Source organism: Meles meles, chromosome 20, assembly GCF_922984935.1.
Source record: "Meles meles chromosome 20, mMelMel3.1 paternal haplotype, whole genome shotgun sequence".
Taxonomy (NCBI): Eukaryota; Metazoa; Chordata; class Mammalia; order Carnivora; family Mustelidae; genus Meles; species Meles meles.
Genome location: NC_060085.1, coordinates 32,886,443 through 32,905,078, shown reverse-complemented (window position 1 = coordinate 32,905,078; position 18,636 = coordinate 32,886,443). Strand labels below are relative to the sequence as shown.

The window sequence follows — 18,636 nt, the reverse complement described above, 5'->3', positions numbered from 1 at the left end:
AAGAGCTCTGCTCCAGAAAGATGTCAAGAGAGATCACACTCTAGTCGGGCCTCAGTTGGGTTTCTCATTCTGATTTCAAGCACGAAAGCTTCTACCTGAGACACGCCTGTTAATCACTCTCAGAAGGGAAATCGAGAAACTTCTGGCAGAGTAAAGCATCCATGCTGTGATTTCTAGAGGGCTTGATACCATTTCATTGCTCTCACCCATCAGAAAACGTTATTAAATGTAGCCAGGCTTTGAGACAATTTATTTGATCCTTGCATGGGGTCCAGGAAAATGGGAATCCTAGCCAGTGGGATTTGATGGGAAGAGCCCCCAGGAGCTTCCCCCGCTTTCCGACTCACAATGACAGCGCTCATTTCCTCATTAGTCCGTTCATAGCAAAACATCAAGCTTCTCCTCAAAGGCTAGTTCCTACAAAGTGGACAGCGTGGACAAGAATATGAACTCTGTCCTGGTGTTCTGGTCATTACTGGTGTCCTTTGCAGACCTCCGTCAACATGGCTGCATTACATTAAGATGTGGAGAAATTCCAGAAGCTGCTTGGAGCCTCAGGCCTTACATTGTGGCAGCCTGGAATCCTGCTTTGTCCTCCATTCATAACCAGTATTTAAACACAGGGGATTTCACATGAACTCCCATTTTCCAGATTCTCTTGAAAGATATGTCAACATAGGGTTCCTATTTCTTCACGGCCACCAGAGTCTAGAGTGGAGAGAGGTTGCTCCCTTCACGTGGGATGTTGGCTCTTTAGTAGGATACAGCCCCCCACCACACGCCTTTTTTTTTTCATTCCTGAACAATTCTTTTCATTTATCCCACTTATTTGTTGACTTATACTTCTCAAGCTTGATTTCTTTTCAAGATTTTATTTTCAAGCAATCTCTACATTCAACACGGGACTCCAACTTACAGCCTCGGGATCAAGGGTCACACATTCTACCTGAGCCAGCCAGGTGCCCCATACTTCTCAAACTTTAATCTGTAGATGAAGCAGATAAACATCTTGCTAACATGCCAGAACCCACCCCCACCCCACCCAGTGGATCTGGGTAGAGCCCGAATTGTGCATTCCTAACAGCCTCAGGGATGCTTAAGGCCGCCAGTCCAAGGACCACGTTTTCCTACCAGGGCTATACATAATTTGAGTTCTCAACCCTTGCAACTTTAAAAAGACTTCCTTGTCATTTGTGAATGCCTAATTCAAAGAATCATGCTAACTACCATGTCATAATGTTTTATAATTTTTTGTATTTTTATAATACTTACCATTTATTTCAAACCTTTCTTTTTAAAAGCAAGCTGGATGTGATCACATTTTAAATTCCAAAGCCCGGAGAGATAAATGTGGAGTTTGTGGTGGCGATAATTCTTCATGCAAAACAGTGGCAGGAACATTTAATACAGTACATTATGGTAAGAATCTGTTCCTAAAGAACCAGGAGACGGAAAATGGTCAAAGTTTAAAAATTGTTAACCACAGGTAATAGGTCAAAGTATTCATGTCAGGCATAAAATCAGTCTTGTTAAGGTACATTACCCGTCTGGCTAGAAAACACTTAATAGTAAGAATTGTTATTGCATTCCTTGGTTTCCCGCCTTTAATTCCATGCTCAAGAGAAACTGAACTGTGTGAATACTGAACTGTGGCTCAATTCTTTCCAGGTTACAATACTGTGGTCCGAATCCCAGCAGGTGCTACCAATATTGATGTGAGGCAGCATAGCTTCTCAGGGAAATCTGAGGATGATAACTACTTAGGTAAGATGACACATTTCCTGCCATTGGTGGGGATTCTGCTTCTCTGGGGCTGTTGGCAGATGTTCCTTCCTTCCCCCTTGTGCACACGGAAAGCCGTTGGGCATCATGTACTTTCATACTAGTAGTTGATCTTGAAATTCATTCTTTTATATCCCCCTCCATGTGTATAACCTCAGAGTATTATTGGAAGAGTTGTGTAGTTACCCGAGTCCATGTCAGGGGTTCATTCTGGATCGTAATAAATAGGAAGGCCCTATATCAAATTCTGAAAGCACTTACCATGTAAGTTCAGCATAAAAATCATTGTTGTCTTTGAGTCTTCAAAAATAACAATAACAACAGCAATCTGTCCTGTGGGTAACTGGCTAGCAAATTTTTTTTTTTAAGATTTTATTTATTTGTTTGACACAGAGAGAGATCACATGCAGACAGAGAGGCAGGCACAGAGAGCGGGGGAAGCAGGCTCCCTACTGAGCAGAGAGCCCAACACGGGGCTTGATCTCAGGACCGGAGACCATGACCCGAGCCAAAGGCAGAGGCTCAACCCGCTGAGCCACCCAGGCGCCCCTAGCAAATGTTTTATTAAAGATATTACTTGCCCTAGTTTCTGTGGTGCCAGTTCTAACCAGTAACTGACCATCGGTGGACTTATTCAACATTTCATTATGTCTGCTTGTTCCCAAGTGTTCTAGGGTGGCAAGTTATTCTCATGCCATAGCTAGAATGGCCTACCTTGTAACTTTGTGGATTCTTCACCCTTGTCTCATGTCCAGGCACATGATTAATTCCTGTCTGTCCTTCTGTTTAAACCACAACGCACCGTCAACCCTGTGTTCGTTTCAATAGTTGGTCAGTTCCACATCAACTTATCCTTCTGTAAACCACTATGATTATGAAATTTCCCAAGCGTTTTTAATTAAAAGAGGGACAAAGGGAGTAGGGTCATGACTGAAGGGATTCAGCTGGTCACCTTGCACCACCAGACTCCTCCTAGCCATAGAGAGCAGCACGGCTTGCCCTCCGATCTAGAAGATCTGACTGATAGCAGTCTGACTGGTGGTGACTTTTTAAAAGAAATGAATGTACTTGTCCTCTTACAGTGTCCAGACAAGAAAGCTATTTGTGCATCTAAATTCAGCCTCTGTAGAGGCTCTCTGTGCACATTTGAACACAATGAACTGGTCCATGAGTCTTCGTTGAATCCGATTAAAATCGGAATCTGTATTTTGGAATGTCTACGTGAAATCCTTGATAGCTAAACAATGATCCTTTAGCCCGGCATGCTGATCAAGTGTAATACATATACATGACTTCATTATGGCATTTTCTGCAGTATGCCATTATTCACTCATTCACTTCTTGAATAGGGGCCAGACACTCTTCTAGGTACAATGAGCAGAACAAAAATAAGTAAGTTAAAAATCACTGTCTTCTTGGAACCTACTTTTTGGTGCTAGGAGAGAGACAGTAAGCGATAAGTTAATAGGTCATCCAACTGTATACTGTTAGAAGACGGTAAGTGGCTATCAGAAAATGGAACATCATAAGGGAAACTGGGATACTGAGGGTGAGTTGGGAACAGTGGACTGAAGTGTTTGCATTGTGGCAAGAGGAAACAGGTTGATTGGGGGAAGAGCATTGCAGGCAGAGGGACAGGCCAGTGCAAAATCCTTGAAGTAGGAGCATGTATGGATTATTCCAAGAATAGGGGGAGGCCCGTGTGGCCGCGGCTACATCAGCCCAGAGGTGAGTTCTAGACGAGGCTGGTCATGCATGAGGAGTAGATCACATAGGGCCATAGAAGCATTGAAAAGACTTGCTTGTCTCTGGGAGACAAGGGGAGCTATTGAAGATTTTGAGCCGAGGAATGATAGAATATCATCGCATTTGTATTTTCAAAGGAGCACTTTAGCTGTTAGATGGAAGAAGGGCGCAGAGTAGATGCAGGAGGACTGGTTAGAAATTATTGCAGTGATCCATGGGAAAGGGGCTGGTGGCTTAGTCCCAAGGAGGAGCAGTGGAGGTGACAGGACGTGGTCAAAATCTGGGTATTTTTTGCGGGTTGGGTCATCGTGATTCGTGGATAGATAGAATATGGTATGTGAGAGAAAGAAAGAAGTCAGGGGTGACTCCAAGATTTCTACCTGAGCCCCTGAGAAGATGGGGCTGCCATGAACTGAGATGAGACAGTTTGTTCCTTATTTATCCATATGGCCACTAGTGTCTTTTTTTTTTTTTTTTTTGAGATTTTATTTATTGGAGAGAGAGAGAGCACACAAGTGGAGGGGAGGGGCAGAAGGAGAGGTAGAAGCAGGCTCTCCACTTAGCAAGGAACCCAGTGAGGGGCTCCATCCTAGGACCCCGAGATCATGACCTGAGCCAAAGGCAGATGCTTATTAACCGACTGAGCCACCCAGGCACCCCATTGTCTTAAGGTCAGAGGCTATGTCTTTATATCATCGTTAGCTCTTGATATAAAGCCTACACATATATGCGCTAAGTAAATAATTGCTCACCTGTTGAACAGTCACTGCTCATGTTCTCTTTACTGAGGATTTACTATGTGCTTAATGGGGGATTGGATTACCATGGAAATATACAGAATAATCCTTTCTTTGAAAGGCCATAGGGTCCTACTTAGAATCATTTACTCAGTGGCTGGATCGGATTTCCCTACCCTAAATATCCAAATGGGTGGTGACTTTATAAAAGAATTAATGGAGTTCTTGAGGACCCTTTTCAACATTATTTTTTAGGACTCCCACATCTTCCATCCCGCCACTGAGCAAAATAGGTCAGGCATTTTTCTGCGCGCACGGGGTTCTAAATTTAAACATGTAGCTGCTGCTGTGGCCTTACTACTTCCTGATTAAATCCAGCAGCATTGCATGCAGCCTCCTTTATTAATTAATTTCCTGGAAGCCAGAAGCCATGTTGACCTGCTTCTTTCTTCTTGAAAGGGAGAGGGATGCTTCTCTCTTCTGCCCCTTCTTGGAAAAATCTCTTTTCAAGTAGTGGCCTCAGTTCAATTAACTTCATCAACCAGGCGCGGTACCTGAATTGGGCAGGGCCTCCTGATAACCTTTTATTCCTCCCAGGAGGTTTCTTAATCTCTTTGTCAAGATTGAAAGAAAAATTAAAGATTTGTCATCTGGGGCAGTCATGGCCCTTTAGTGGAATATTATGGTAAAGTCACCTGTTGGCAAAAGAACAAGTCTCTGGAAGCAAACACAGAGTGGGCAAGCATAGATGGCCAATCACAGTTCACTGAGTGTGAAGGTCAAGACCTCAGGGCCTTTGAACCTTACACTGGCTTCTTAACGAGTGAGGAAGAACATGACGTCATCAAATCCGAGGTGCGTAAACATTTACTCTTGGCTTGAAGGAGCTGCCGCAAATGCTAAGAAGGTTTTCACACCCACAGCCATTCTGTTGCTAAGGCATCTTCATCCTTATCCCTCCCGTTTTTTTTTCAAGGCCAGTCAAGCCACACTCTTTCCACAGGTGCTGGTCGGGGAGGAATTTCCAGGGGGGCAGGCCTTTGTAGCAACCCAGCTCTGATGGATGAAATGGGGGGGAAACCAACCCAGGAAATTAGCTCCCCTAATCGCATTAGTGGAAGGTTGGGCAGTAGACGGTCGTTTGCAGGAAACTCTTTGTTTCACAAGGTACCGAAGCAGAAAGCCTCCCTGTCAAAGGCCGTCGTTTCACACAGGCCGCTCCCTCCTGTCGGGTTAAAGCCAAGTCGCACCCAGAGCCACCATGTTCGTGGTTGAGGAGAAAAAAAGGATCCGTTTCTGTGATACTTCTTTGTCTCCGGTGCACTTAGCTCTTGATTAATTGTGGCAGTGGGAGGACAGGAGTCAATTCAGTTTGGGATAAATCACGAAATTCATTTCCCCTGAGGATTCCTTCCTCCTTCCCTCCCCACCATCTACCGGGAGAGGGGGCGTGCAGAGAAGGGTAAAATGCCCCAGTGGACGTAATTCCGAGTGGAAGCCAGGAGAGGTTGGGAAGGAGCCCCAGAATTAACCTACAACAGACGACTGCTCTTTGAATGAGCACAAAACTGGATTATCCTGTGATTTACAGAGCAGGTCTTGTGACATCTCATTTCCCCCATTTTGGTGAGACGTCCGCTGGGTAGCTAGCATGCGACCTCACTTGAAAGAACTGGATGATTGTGCCGGCAGCGTGTCCGGCGGTCACCATGTGAGTGACCCACATTAGGAGGCAGCCTCAGGATGTCTGAGGGGCCTCGGAAACAACCTCACCTCCAATCAGTGACCCATTGATAGTCCGGCCTCTTGCATGGCTGGTGGGTCTCACGCTACAGCGGCTGTAGGGGAGACGAGGTTGTCAGAGCTTTACGCTGACAGGGAAACAGTTATTCAGCTGGAAGCACTCTGGTCTGCTTGTCATAAATGTCAGGCCCAATCAGTCACTCCCTCTTTCAGTGTCATTGATTGAGCACCTACTATGGGCCAGGATCTTTCTTGGGGTTACAAAAAGGCATTTTTAAATGGTCGCTTTCCTAAAGAGGCTCACATAGTTGAGGAAGACAAACGACTTAAACTGTTAGACATCTTGAGTTCGATGAATCTGACTTCAATTTGTACATAAGAGAAAGCACGCGTGAGTTCATTCATGGAACAGGTACTTGTTGTCCTCGTTCTTAGAAAACTTTAGTCGTTAACAGGCTCTGGAGACAGACTTGCCGTGACTGGAAGTCACTGGGCCTTGAGAGCGTATTTTAATAACGTTTAAGTCATGCTCTTCTCATCCCTAAATGAGGCGACTGTGAAGGTGTGGTAAGGAGACAGTGCATAGGAAGAATTCCGAGCTGCCGGCAACGTCTTGTTTAATGTCCGTAACGACCCAGTGAGAAACTCGTTATCCAGAGGAAGGAACGGAGGCTGAGAGAGGTTCCGTAACTTACCCCAGGTCACGTAAACTTGTCAGAAAGTGGGAAGAGTTGGAATCATTCTTGGTCTGACTTCAGACCCTACACCCTTAATCACTTCACTTTCCTGCCTCGGTGTGGAAAAAGGTATGGCGGATATGGGGATGTAATGACTGGCAAGTGAGGTTTATTGGCGTGAGTGAATGGTGAGTATGGGAAGATTACGCTAAGGAGTTTGAAGCCAGTTGTTAGGTATAGTTGTATTGGGGGGGTGGGGTGGTTATTAAAGGATTTTGAGTTATGAAGAAGCAGCCAAGATTTTGGAGGGTTTGTGTTTTTAAAAGCTTTTTCTCTCTTACCACATTCTTCCCAACCATTTCGATTGAAGGCATCTCCTTCTTCCCTCAGGACCAGGATGGGGCTTCTATGAATGGGTACGAATGCAGTGCTGGATTAGGGACAGAATTCATGCACTACTGATTCTAGAAAGAGTAGTACTTCCATCAGCATGTGACCAAATGAGTGCGCTCTGTGAGGTTGCCACGTCCAAGAAAACGAGGCCCCTCTTGCTACTGAGCCACCAGGAGCATTCAGAGCTTCATCTTAGCCCTCAGACATCTCCTCATAACGGTGCAATACTGACTTTCCCTAAATCCTCTACACCTCCGCTGGCCTTCCCGGTGAGAAACAAGATATCACCTGCATCAGTGAAAGACAGGTTAGGGTCTGGCACACACCTCAGGCATCTTCGCTCCCCGTCCCGCAACAGAGACCAATATTACTGACATGATGCTAAGACGTGATACTGCCAATGATTCACGCGCTGCGTAGGTTCTCAAGCAGACCGGTTGGTTGACGTTGGCACCTGGGATGACACCTGTTTGCCACCCGAGTTAAGTTTCCGCATTCCTTTTGTTCACTTAAATCCATGGCCTGTGCATTTCAGGGTTCCCTCGCTACTGAGATATGCTAATTGTGCACAACTTATAGAAGGTAAGAGGGCCTTTCTCTGATACTTCGTTCGGGGCCCAAATGTTTATAGCTCTGATTTTTTGAGTTCTTGTTCATGTCAAGGCCAGTACTCAGGAGGATTCATTATTCAAGGAGCCGTAGTACTGAAAAAAAAACTAAGCTAAATTAAACTAAATGGTACTCACAAAAAGCCCAAATTTTATAATAAATACTAGGGGGGAAAGATAGGACTGGGATTTTATCTGGAGAAATTGATCAAAAGGCATGAAAATAGATTGGTTTTTTCTTATAGTAAACAAAATTATGTTTTCATGCCAACATGCATATGTTTTTAGATTATAGGATAAATCAGTTGATAAATATTTTTATCTAAGTTTTCTGGTTAAATTAAGTGATAGCAGAGTGGTGCGTTCTTTGCTTAAAGTTTGGATTTAACAGTAAAACCTAAAAGGAGTCATTTTTATAAAAGCTTTCTGGGGCTGTATTTACTTTCTTAATAGTTGACCTTGACACTGAGATAAATAAATCATTTCTTCTGATTGTAGCTTCTCTGTCCATTTTATTTACTTTCTGTAAGTTCGTAACTGGTCTAATTTCATCAAGTTCTCAGTTGGCCAGTATTTTGGTGCTTGACTCCAGGACTTTCTAACATGACTTTTTCAGCTTTTCTGATTGTTTCATCCTTTTCAAGATCTGCGGTAGATTCATTCATTTTTCTAAAAAAAAAAAAAAAAAAAAGTGTATTGATCATGTACGATGGGCTCTTTGAAGCTGAGATATAGCAGTGAATAAAAGAGTCCAAGAATCCTTGCCCCATGAGGATGGGGCTTACATTCTTGGTTGGGGAGAGAGAGCGTAGACAAAGTATTATGGAGGAAAATTAAGGTGGGAAATGGGATGGCAAGTATGGAATCTGTGCTGGTAGTGGGAGGGGGTTTCAGTTTTAAAGGAATGATCTGGGAAGATATATTAATTATCTTTTACTGTATAACAAATTGTCTCAAGACATAGTGGCTTAGAATAACAAATATGTACTATATTCCAGTTTCTGTATGTCAGATTGAAAACAGTATAACTGGGTGTTTCTGGTTTGAGGTCTCTCATGAGGTGGCAGTTAAGACGTCATTTAGAGGGGTGCCTGGGTGGCTCAGTTGGTTAAGCCATTGCCTTCGGCTCAGGTCATGATGTGATCCCTGACTCCCGAGATCGATCCTGTATTGGGCTCCCATCTCCATGGGGAGTCTGCTTCTCCCTCTGACCTTTTCCCCTCTTACGCTCTCCCTCTCCCTCAAATGAATAAATAAAATCTTTAAAAAAAATTCATTTAGGGCTATGATCACATCTAAAAGCTTGATTGGGGTGGGCAGATCCACTTCCCAAATGCCTCATTGAGATGCTATTGGCAGAAGGCTTTATTTCTTCACAGGAGGCCTCTCAGCGAGGGCTGCTTGGGTTACCTCACAACATGGCAGCTCAGTGGGCTTCTCCCAAAGCCAGAGAAAGAGCAAGGTAGAGCCACAGCGCCTGAGACCTGACCTTGGAAGTCACATTCTGTCATTTCCTCAAAATCCTAGTGATTACACAGTCAGTGTGATCCCATGTGGGAGAGGACAACACAGGGTGTGAATATCAAGAGGCAAAGGCCATTGGGGCCATCTTGGAGGCTGGCTGCTACACTAGGCCTCACTGAAAGAGTGACATTTAAGCATCATGTCTGCCACAGATTTTCAGATTCCATTATCTGTCAAGAAAGACTGACAAAAGATTCTATAGGCTCAACTAATGCTAACAAAAAATAGGGATATTTGTATGGGAATTAATTTTGTAAATGTTTAGTTCATTAGTACATATTTTCAGATCATAAGGCCTCTGTTTCTATCTGTAAGGCTGTATTGTGGGGCTTCTGTATCAAACCCCACACTAATTAGAATGCTTATATTTCAGTAATAGAATTACAAGGGTGGGTAGACACCCACCCTTTGAGAATCTCCATTTTAAAGATGAGGAAACGGAGGAGGAGGAGATGGGGAGAGGGAAAGTGAGTTGCCAAGGCCTCATAGCTGGCAAGTGGGAAAAATAGCATTTGAGTCCATCCTGTCTGACGGAGAAGTAGATATTCTTTGCTCTCCCGACTTTGCCTTTCAGAATGCTCTTTTGTATTTCAGACAGCAAGTCACTGGCAGCAAATCAGTGAATTATCTTTTCTCATCTACAGCTTTATCAAGCAGTAAAGGTGAATTCTTGCTCAATGGAGACTTTGTTGTCACAATGTCCAAAAGGGAGATCCGCATTGGGAACGCTGTGATAGAGTACAGCGGGTCTGACAATGTAGTGGAAAGGATTAACTCCACAGACCGCATTGAACAAGAACTTTTGCTTCAGGTAAAAACTTGACCTTGAGCCCATGACCCTTTCCTTCCATGTAGTGTCACTGGACCTGCAAACATCTTCTCCATTTTGTCTGCTCATTCCAGGTGTTATCGGTGGGAAAGTTATACAACCCTGACGTGCGCTATTCTTTCAATATTCCAATTGAAGACAAGCCCCAGCAGTTTTACTGGAACAGTCATGGGCCCTGGCAAGCCTGCAGCAAACCCTGCCAAGGTATCAACTTTTCAGTGGAGTTTTGGGGATTTGAGGTTTTGATATTTTTGGTTTTGTTTTTGTTTTTTATTCTTTTTATTGATTTTTCTTTGGCAGCAGCCAAATGCATGTAATCTATAAAACTTTTTATCTGCATGAATTCTCTGATCTCCTTTCTCTGCATCTTTCTGGTTATTTTAGGGGGGGAAAGTTGAACTTTTTAAGGGATTCAGGATATGTTGGGTTTCCACTCCCTACAAGATTCATATACATGTGTGAACCCAAGCAAAATCAGCTCTGCTACTTTCATTTTCCAGAGACACAGACTTAGTAATCATATCATACATGATTTATCTCATTTCCTTTTGCCTAAATTAGGGGTCAGCAAACTATAGCCAGTGGGCTAAATCTAGCTTGCTATTTGGCTTTTATAAATAAAGTTTTATTGAAACACAATTACACCATTTTTACATATTATTTATGAGCATTTGCTTTTGCCCGATAATGGCAGAGTTGAATAGTTGTGACAGAGATCATATGGCGCACAAAACCAAAAATGTTTACTATTTAACCCACTAAAGAAAATGTTTGCCAGTCCCCTGGTCTAAATAGTTTCTGGAATAGGTAACTTTCTCTGACGAAGTTTTTTTTTTCCCTCCTTGCCTAGGGGAGAGGAAGAGAAAACCTGTTTGCACCCGGGAATCTGATCAGCTTACGGTTTCTGATCAAAGATGTGACCGGCTGCCCCAGCCAGCGCCCATTACCGAACCTTGCGGCACTGACTGTGACCTGAGGTGAGGCCGGTGTTTGTTCGTGGTCTTTACTGTGAGCTGTGAGGGTCTTGGAAGAGGGAGGAACAGAAGGAAGAGATAGTGGTCTTTAGGTGTTTCTGTGAAATAAGCTTCAGCCAAGTTTCCATCCCTCTGAAACCAATTATCCAAGACATATGCCTGCAGATTTCTTGTTCTTCTCTTAAGAATTAAAAATAGCTGATAGAGTATGGCATTTGCCAAGAGAAGTTCTCATTTCACCCTCACAACTCAGTGCTAGGCATTGTTAGGATTGAGTTGTATCTTATGTAAATGTTTGGTATGAATGTCAACAGAAAATGGGGAAATGTCATCTCTCAGAGTACCCGCATGTTGTTCCCTATACACCAAGACTGTTTATCACCCAGTAGAAGAAATCTCATGCATATGAAAGTTGCAGTGCACTAGTGTAAAGTCATGGAAGGAACTAGAAGAAAATCTTCATGCAGATGTGTAGATATGGAAAGTGCTCTGTGTTTAAGATTAAATCTGAGATAAGAAGTAGTGAGCGGGTACAGAATTCTAAAGCCTTCCCATCTACCTGCAAGGTTGACTGTGCCATGTTTGAATATTAAATAGCCTGGGCATGGCTTTGTATACTCTGAATGACAGTTAAATGCAGGTAACATGAGTTGAGGCTTTAATTCTCCTTTTACAGAAGAGAAATTAGCAGTGTAGAATGGTGTGGGAAATTGTGAGGATCTTACCATTTGTAAGTGGCAAAGTGAATACTTAAGCTTTTCGCAGCCTTTACTTCACAATGCCAAGTCTTAGCCAATGATATTGACCGCCTGTAGTGCTAGAGTAAAGATTATAAGGCCCTCTCTAGGCTCCAAGAGAAAAGAGGAGTGCCGGGATCAATTAGTAATGTCTGTCATGCAAGTAGGTGTGGGAGACATGGCGTGAGTGCCACATCTTTGCCAGACCTGACCTGATGGCTTTGACTTCAAAGCCAGGCTCTCTCCACCCCCACTGTACTTCGTGTCTATGCAGTGTCGCTGACCTGTTTGTTCATGGGTTTGTCACAAGGCATTGATAAGTCATTGTGGAAAGAAAAAACCCAAGACACTGAAAGGCAGACATTTACACTATGCAGTTTTAATTTTTGTTATAGGTAAGTAATATACTTATAAGCCCATTGCTTCAGCCAGTTGAGTTAATTTAGTTAAATTAGAGTTAAGACCTTTTCAGAAAAAAAAATTTTTTTCAGAAAAATTATTTAATTGCCAAACTGTTCACTCACAAAAAACCTGACAGTCACTGTTGTTGTGATTCATACTAATTGCTGCTGAATAGCCATGGACAATGCTGAAAGATTGGAGAGAGGATTGTTACTGATGTGTAGAACTCTAAATAATTTTCCCAAAGCGTGTCTGTGGAACACTAGTTCCACGAGACGATTTGTGGTAAGCCAGTATGTTCGAGAAGCCTTACCAACTCTCTCCTCTGCTGTGTAGACATGCGTCATGTTGATTAACATTTGGAAGACCCAGAGAAGTTCTGAAATACAGAAACCTGCTTAAACCAGTAGTTCCCAAATTTATTCCTAGTATTGTTTACTCCCACAATGCCCCACACACCCACAGAGGCATGTACATTTTTTGTTTCCACTTAAAACAAATACTTTGCTTCTCTGAAATATACTAATAAAATGCATTGTCACATGAAATAAACTGAACGAATTCAGAACACTGAAGTTAAGACCACCTTATGGGGAGAGACTACAAAGCAGACGATAATAGCACCTTGAGGAGAACTTTCCTAAGGCAACGCTGTGACATTTCCAGACTCTTCCAGGTTCTCTGCTCAAATTCTGAAGATACTGTGACTATCAGGGAGACCCTTTTCCACTTGATCTGCTGGTGTCTTTTCTTGTAGGGACAGGACTCCTGCCTCCCTCACCCAGGATGTATAAGCTTTCCATGAGAAAATGGTGATGAAGGCAAAGAGAAGGTAGCCAATAATCAAAGAGCAGATGAAAGTTCCAGATGCTTCTATTGAATTGGACCACATTTTTACCTCACTTCCTCAGGGATGTGAGAGTTTGCCCAGATTAAATTTGACAGGATGAGATAAAGCATTGTTTTACAGTCCTTCATTTAACGTGTTCCGGTTAGAACAAAATCCCAAAATACTGCGTCCCTCTGATGGAAAATCTCAGTAGCCCACTTTGCATGCCCAATGGAGAAGTTGGTCAACTCTGACCTACTTTTAAGCATCTGTGAGGAACTCCAAGATAAGCCTGTGGCCAGTATTCCTCAATGTTTCCCAGTCCTGCCCCTGGACAGGTGTGGATGGAAGAATTCTTAGGGCATTTGTATTTGGCAAACTACCCAATTTCTGAGAAGTAGACAATTAACAGAAGTTAATTCAAATGAAGATTATGAAGAAATTATCCTCTTTGGATTGTTAAATTGAATCAACAACCTACATTTTGAGCTCGTTTATTTATACTCTTCTATTCAGTTTTAAAGTTTTGCATTTTAATTTGAGCACTGACCGTACGTGGGGGGCATTAAAAGAATATGTCAGTTTTTAAGCATGTGCCCCACTTTGTGGGGAGATGCTGATAATGGGAAAGCTGTGCAGGTATGGGGACCGGGGCATATGGGAAGTCTCTGTACCTTCCTCTCAGTTTTGGCATGAACCTAAAACTGCTCTAAAAAGAAAATTGAATCTTTAAAAAATAATGGTTTACTCAAACTATATAGACTGTGGTCCATGTTTAGAAGGAACTCAGTCTTTATTCACAGAGTTTGGCACACTTGAAATTCACAGTTACAGTCCAATTATCCATCCCTTTATGAAGTCACAGGATGGCCAGTGAACACGTTTTAGCACGGCCCATATAAAGGAAGTTGTCTAAGGAGCGTTTCCAGCAGCGGGTCTCTATCAGATGCAGCCCTCCTGAGAAATGAAATCCTGAGTTTCATGAACCTTTTAAATAGAAAATTGCCTTTTTTTTTTTTTTTTTTTGCTCTGTTGAATTCCAATGTTTTCTTCTTTGGGGTTGCTTGAATTTCAGATGGAACGTATCAAGGGAGAATCTTCACAAAGATAGAGCTTCTGACTAGCCCTCTGTGACATCCATGTGCATTGGCAGCCATGAAAAATACATGGATATGTTGGTTTTAAATTGAATTCCAGTAACTGACTGTAGCTTTGGGTTTTGTGGTGTTTGAGTTAAAGAAGAAAAAGGAACTCCATTCTTCTACCAGTTGAATATAGATAGGACATACATATTTAATGGAAATGTTGGTTTCTCCCCACTGTGCGTAGGTGGCACATTGCCAGCCGGAGTGAATGTAGTGCCCAGTGTGGCTTGGGGTACCGCACGTTAGACATCTACTGTGCCAAATACAGCAGGCTGGATGGGAAGACCGAGAAGGTTGACGACAGTTTTTGCAGTGGTCACCCCAAACCAAGCAACCAGGAAAAATGCTCAGGAGAATGTAACACGGGTGGCTGGCGCTATTCTGCATGGACTGAAGTAAGTTGGTTCTCACTCAGTGAGTCTTCTTCTTGGATGCTGAGTCTGATTGGTTGATGGTGGCTAATCAACGAACTGATTAGTTCTGTGATTGATTTACAATGCCTGACCTCATTCTGCAGAAGCGTACCGTGATCCATTTGTAATGTCTGATCATATGACACTGAACATGGTGTGTGGGAAGTTGAGAGCGGTGGAGCAACTCCTCTAATCCCTTTCTCCATACCCCACAGGCCACTCCGAGTTTTTTTTTTTTTTTTTTAAGATTTTATTTATTTATTTGACAGACAGAGATCACAAGTAGGGAGAGAGGCAGGCAGAGAGAGAGAGAGAGGAGGAAGCAGGCTCCCCGCCGAGCAGAGAGCCCGATGTGGGGCTAATTCCCAGGACCCTGGGATCATGACCTGAGCGAAAGCCAGAGGCTTTAACCCACTGAGCCACCCAGGTGCCCCTGGGTGGTTGTTTCTTAAGGGCTGAAAGAGACAAGGTGGCATAGCCAGGACCCCAACTGTGCTGGGGGAGAAACTTACAACAGTTTCATTTGGCATGAACCTAAAGCTGCTCTAAAACTGTATTTTCCTTCTAGTGTTCGAAAAGCTGCGATGGTGGAAGCCAGAGGAGAAGGGCTATTTGTGTCAACACCCGCAATGATGTCCTGGATGACAGCAAATGCTCACATCAAGAGAAAGTCACTGTTCAGAGATGCAGTGAGTTCCCTTGTCCACAGTGGGAAACGGCAGACTGGTCAGAGGTGAGATAAGGGGGCTCTTATTTCCCCTAGGTCATCTCTGTTACCCTAATTCTGAGTCTCTCCAGCTCTCCTCAAGTCTACACCTGCTGTTCGCTTATCCCCCCTCCCCTGGATAAAGCAACGGAGGTCCTCAATCAGCCCCAGGAGTGCTGTGCGGGGTGTGACTGGCCCACTGGTGACCCCAGGGGCACGGTGGGTTTGGCTGTATCATCCACTCTGAGAGCTTCTGTTGGTGATTTTTGAAGTTCCTATCTCTCCCTTTCCTCCTCTTTGAGCCCCCACTAAGTCATTGTAAAGGAAAATAAGGGCTTTATTAATTACAAAGCCATGCTGGCTTAGACTGAAGCTAAAGGGAAAAAAAAAGGAGGTTTCCTATTTTCTCATCTGTGAAATAAGAGAATTAGACCCCAGTAAGTGGTCTGTCTGACGTACCCATCCCGTTGCTAATGGAAACCTTAGAAAAGAAGGGACTACTGGAGTGTTCCAGACTTTAGCCTCTCTCCTGCCTGACCTGATGAAGCCTTAGGCAAGCCCTCATTGCTTAGCATAGGTGACAGCAAGAGAAGGAAGCTGAAAGCCTCTTTCGTCACTATTAACCCAGCCCAATGAGATTCGCACCACTCAGGCGACTCCCTCAGCCTTCCCTCACGGGGGCAAGTGGAAGGGAAACAGAAGGTCCCTGACTTATGGGCCAAGTCAGGAATGTGGGGAAAGAGGTATTCGTTTCTCTCCTATAGCTTCGATGCCCATTTGCTTATCTCGACCACGTAAGCACAGTGTTAACTGTTTGCTTTCAACAGCAAATACAATAGGAATCTTAAAAGGGTATTATTAATGCCCCTGAAACGGTAGGCAGGCAAGTACCTGTGAGTAACAGTGTCTGATTCCCGCACAAGTGAACAACAGACCTGCTGGTTTTGTTCTGTTAACAAGCTGCTTTAGCATCAAAGCTAGTGTTTGGTTTTTTAAAAAAAAGATGAAAGAAGTTAGTGGGCTAACTTAGCCTAGATGGCTAAGAATAGCTAAGGTATCATTTCAGATCAATTAACCTTTTTTGCAAGAGGACTTGCTAAAATGGAGGTGGGAGAGACATCAAACCATATATGCAGGGTAATCCAGCATTCCTTAGCCTGAAAAACTGGGAAGAAAACAGCAAAATAATTATGAGGATCCCCAGGTAGTCAGAATTTTTTGGTTTATTACAGCTTTCTCTTTTACATGTTTCTGTATTTTTCAAATTTTCCACAATGCGCCTGGGTAGTCATGATGACAGTATTTAACATCTATTAAATGAACGTGTGCTAAGTATGTTACTTAGATTTTTTTTCATTCGGTCTTCACAGTCCTTTGCAGTAGGAATTACTGTTATCCCTTTGTAGAGATGAGAAAGTACAGAAGAGATGGAAGTACAGAACCGTCACTTGACTTACTACCTGTAGCTGTTTGTAGTAGGATTAAAACCCACCTTGGTCTGGCTCATAAATTCCCTATGCTTAACTCCTGCACTAGAAAATCACGGAATGTTGTTTTATGATACAGACTCGCCCCGACTTACAATGGTTCAACTTAACAATGTTTGTACTTTACGGTGTCGTGAAAGCAATCAATACACATTTAGCAGACACCGTACTTGGAGTTTTGAATCTGGATCCTTTCCTGGGCTGGCGATGGGTGGTACACACCCTCTTAGGGTGCTGGGTGGCAGCAGCTCCCAGGCAGTTGTGCGGTCGAAATCACGTGAGGGTCAATCATCCTGTGTCCACAGGACAGCTCTGCTTTTCACTTTCAGTACAGAATGCAGTAAATTGCATGAGATGTTCGACACTTTATGATAAACTAGGCTTCGTGTTGGATGACTTGGCTCCACTGTAGGCTAACGTGAGTGTTCTGTCCACGTTTCAGGAGGCCTGGCCTCTACTCAGAAGTGGGGTTGGTGAGCGGTCGTAAGTGCATTTTTTTGACTTAGGATATTTTGAGTTTGCAGTGGGTTTACCTGGATATAACCCGCCATAAGTCAGGGGACATGTGTGTCTCATGGCGTAGTGCCAGGCTGAGTTCATTCTGGACTTGACACCGTCCCAGAGCCTTTATAGACAGAGAATGAGCGAGGGAAAGAGAGAGGAAGGAAGGAAGAAAAATGAGCCTTGATGCATTTACAGATTGCTAGCAGAGAGAGGAATGGCTGTGGGAAGGGAGCGCATGTGTTCCTGATAATCCGTGAGTAATCCCCGGGAGCCACAACACGTTGTTCAGGAACACCCCTGATTGGCTGTGCTCTTTACCACAGTGCCTGGTCACCTGCGGAAAAGGGCATAAACACCGCCAGGTGTGGTGTCAGTTTGGTGAAGATCGATTGAGTGATCGACTCTGCAACCCTGAGACCAAGCCGGCCTCCATGCAGACGTGTCAGCAGCCAGAATGTGCGTCCTGGCAGGCGGGTCCCTGGGGACAGGTATTTTGAACGATAAAGTTCTTAACTACATTCTTTCCTTCTTATCTGAAGAGGGCTTGCAGAGGGGCATTCCAGGGGTGGGGATTTAACGACTGGGTCTTGGGACTTAACACCATACCGCCGTGAGGCCGGATGGAGCACGAGAAACTGCAGCCATTTTGCGCCGGGTCTGAGGACTGCTGCTTGCCCTCCTGAAGCCGATTGTTCCCTTTGCAGACCCGCAGGCAGGTCCTCGCCCTGGGGTGAAAACTGTGCTTCGAGCACACAAGTGTTGGAACAAACTGACAACAGATCTTGTGTCTGGCTGGTATGTTCCAGCGTCCTGCTGTGGGTCCTTACAGAATGGGGTCCAGAGCCTTCAGCCGGGGTGTCTGGACTGGGATTTGGGAGGGACTTTTGGGCTCACCTCTCATGTATAAGTCAGACCCTTCCTGCAGAAGTGATTTGATCAAAAGTGGCAGGATCATCTCACTTTGCCAGATTCTTTTCCGAGTCCCCTAGTCTGCAAGTCCCACAGTCTTAACCTGAACTATTCTTAAAGGAGAGAGTGAACGTTTCCCTTAGGCTCCCATTTGAGAAGCCACTGCTCTGGGAATTAAGTCCTTCCTAATATAGAAGCAAAAGCATCCTGGGTACTATTTAAGCAGCACTCTGAGTTCCCAAGAGAAGCAAAGCAGCTGTCTGCTGTCACTTTCACAGGCTCTTGAAGAATAACTCTCCCCCCACCTGGCCCAGCCTCAGCAACTCTCCTGGTGTCTGTCTGTTTCCAGGATGCATGCAATAAATGGGAGCGGCTTTATCACTACTCCCTTAAAATTTCTATCCAACTGACACTCTTGGGAACCCTCCCACCCACAGGCAGAGGAGCTGATCATGTCTGATCCTACTGAACAGGGAGAGTCTCTTACACTC

The 18,636-nt window shown here is 44.0% G+C and overlaps 1 protein-coding gene across 3 annotated transcripts in view; it reads left to right on the top strand.

Annotated features, from left to right (window-relative positions):
* ADAMTS9 (ADAM metallopeptidase with thrombospondin type 1 motif 9) overlaps positions 1 to 18,636 on the top strand; it is a 167,724-nt gene that overhangs the window by 56,700 nt on the left and 92,388 nt on the right. For all 3 annotated transcript variants that reach the window (XM_045990179.1, XM_045990178.1, XM_045990177.1), the window contains exons 15-22: positions 1,302 to 1,419; positions 1,669 to 1,764; positions 9,855 to 10,021; positions 10,114 to 10,243; positions 10,890 to 11,016; positions 14,311 to 14,521; positions 15,108 to 15,272; positions 17,560 to 17,724. In XM_045990179.1, the coding sequence (XP_045846135.1) occupies positions 1,302 to 1,419; positions 1,669 to 1,764; positions 9,855 to 10,021; positions 10,114 to 10,243; positions 10,890 to 11,016; positions 14,311 to 14,521; positions 15,108 to 15,272; positions 17,560 to 17,724 (1,179 nt within the window). The remainder of the gene's footprint in view (positions 1 to 1,301; positions 1,420 to 1,668; positions 1,765 to 9,854; positions 10,022 to 10,113; positions 10,244 to 10,889; positions 11,017 to 14,310; positions 14,522 to 15,107; positions 15,273 to 17,559; positions 17,725 to 18,636) is intronic.